Raw genomic sequence first — 2241 nt, forward strand, 5'->3', positions numbered from 1 at the left:
TGATTCCCTCTTCTTTGATGTAGCCCCTCAAATCCTGGGATACTGCTATTATGTCACCCCTAGTCCTTCTTTTCTCTAGACTAGCCATACCCAAATCCTGCAACCATTCTTCATCTGTTTTAATTTCCAGGCCTTTAATCATCTTAGTTGCTCTTTTTTGCACTTTTTCCAAAGTCTCAACATCTTTTTGTAATATGGTCACAAAAATTGGATGCAGTATTCCAGGTATGGTCTTACTAAGACTTTATAAAATGGTACTAATACTTCATGTGATTTTGATTCTATGCCTCTATTTATACAACTAATGATTGTATTAGCTTTTTTGGTTGCTGCTGCATGCTGCTGGCTCATATTTAAGTAATTGTCCACTAGGACTCTAAGGTCCCTCCCACAGTTACTATTTTTGAGCCAGGTTTTGCCTAATCTGTACTTGTACCTTTGGTTTTTCCTGCCTAAGTGTAAAGCATGCTTTTCTCCACATTAAATTTCATTTTGTTTGATAAGGCCCATTGTTCACATCTGTCAAGACCTTTTTGGATCCTGAGCTTGTCTTCTGGGGTGTGACTATTCCTTCCAGCTTAGTGTCATCTGCAAATTTGATGAGTTCCCCTTCTATTCCTTCATCTAAGTCATTTATGAAGATATTGAAGAGTACTGGGCCTGACAAGAAACCTTGTGATGCCCCACTGCTTACTTTTCTCCATGTAGATGTAGTACCATTAAGGACTACTTGTTGAGTATGGTTTATCAGCCAGTTACAAATCTATCTGGTGGTGATGCTGTCTATGATCTATCCCACATTTTTCTAGTTTGCCAAGAAGTAGGTTGTTGCCTACTTTGTCCAATGCCCTATTGAAATCTAAGTATATTATGTCCACAGCATTTTGCTGCTCTACTAATTTAGTCACTTTGTCAAAGAATGAAGTAAGATTGGTTTGGCGTGATCTGTATTTGACAAACCCGTGCTAGCTACTAGTTATAACTTTATTTGTTTCTAGATGTTCGCAGATCTGTTTTTTTTATTATCTTTTCCAATATCTTCCCAGGTATTGAGGTTAGGCTGATTAATCTATAGATTCCTGGGTCTGTTGTTTTTTTCTTTTTTTGAAGATGGGAACCACATCAGCTCTTTTCCAATCCTCAGGTAATACCCCAGTGTTCCAGGATTTTTAAAAGATATGGTACAATGGTTCTGAGACAACATTTGCCAGCTCCTTTAGAACTTTGGGATCTATCAGGTCCCAGTGATCTATCAGGTCCCAGTGATTGATATTCATCATGATCAGACAGGTGTTCTCTTGCCATTTTCTTGTTTATTTTAATTTTTATTTCTAGTCTGTCTTTTACAGTTATGTTTTTGATAAGTTGGGCTATAGTTTCTTTTTGTGTGAAGACTGATGGAAAGAATGAGTTAAGGAGCTATGCTTTGTCTCTACTGCTGTGATATTTATGTCTGCTGCTTCTTATTACTGTTGATTTTTTTTTTTTGCTGTGCACTTACCGATTACTTTTCCTGGAGCACATACACATCAGCATTAATGGGATAATCACTAGTAAGTAAAGTAGATGGAAAAGCCATTTTCCTGTTGGAAAGAAAATCAGGTGCACTTCTATTTGAATGTTTAATTGTAAAGAAAAAAGATTTTTCAATTAATTTTTAGGAAAATAGAAACGTAACATTAGTAATCATCTATTTCTTGATGAAGAGTTATGTTTCACTGATTAAATTGGAAGATGCCAGCAAAGGCTAATTAAAAAAATGTGGTTGTCAACTGTGGTTGGCACGATGGCTCAGTGGTTAAAGATGCGGAGCTTGTCAGCTCCCTTGGTTAAGAAATGGAATGAACACCACCTCCGAAGTCAGACACAACTGAGCAGGGGAAGCCTTTGTCTTCACCTTTATATGCTATATGTAGAAATGCAAACTATTATATTCAAAATAAATAAAAGACATGGGTCCAAACCCACAACAATCTTTCAAGCTGCCAAAATTCAAAGAAGTTAATAATAATAATAATAATAGTAAAGTTGGAAGGGACCTTGACTGATGGACCCAGAGAGGTTCCTGACGGAGCTTGGGCCTTATCCGGAGGATCTGGTCCATGACTCGGTGGAAAATCAGACGGCGGCTTGGGAGTCAACTGCCGCCGCTGCATTGGACCGAGTCGTGCCTCTGCGGCCTCTGACCCGGCGTAGGTCTCGACTGGCTCCCTGGTTCTCCAGGGAGCTGAGAGAGATGAA

General features: G+C 38.6%; 1 protein-coding gene across 1 annotated transcript in view; it reads right to left on the bottom strand.

The window, feature by feature from the left end:
* The window catches only part of OSMR (oncostatin M receptor), a 27233-nt gene that overhangs the window by 5215 nt on the left and 19777 nt on the right, over positions 1–2241 (bottom strand). The window contains exon 15 of the mRNA XM_015816881.2: positions 1502–1583. Coding sequence (XP_015672367.2) covers positions 1502–1583 — 82 coding nt within the window. The remainder of the gene's footprint in view (positions 1–1501; positions 1584–2241) is intronic.

Source organism: Protobothrops mucrosquamatus, unplaced genomic scaffold (assembly GCF_001527695.2).
Source record: "Protobothrops mucrosquamatus isolate PMUCROS unplaced genomic scaffold, P.Mucros_1.0 scaffold_122, whole genome shotgun sequence".
Taxonomy (NCBI): domain Eukaryota; kingdom Metazoa; phylum Chordata; class Lepidosauria; order Squamata; family Viperidae; genus Protobothrops; species Protobothrops mucrosquamatus.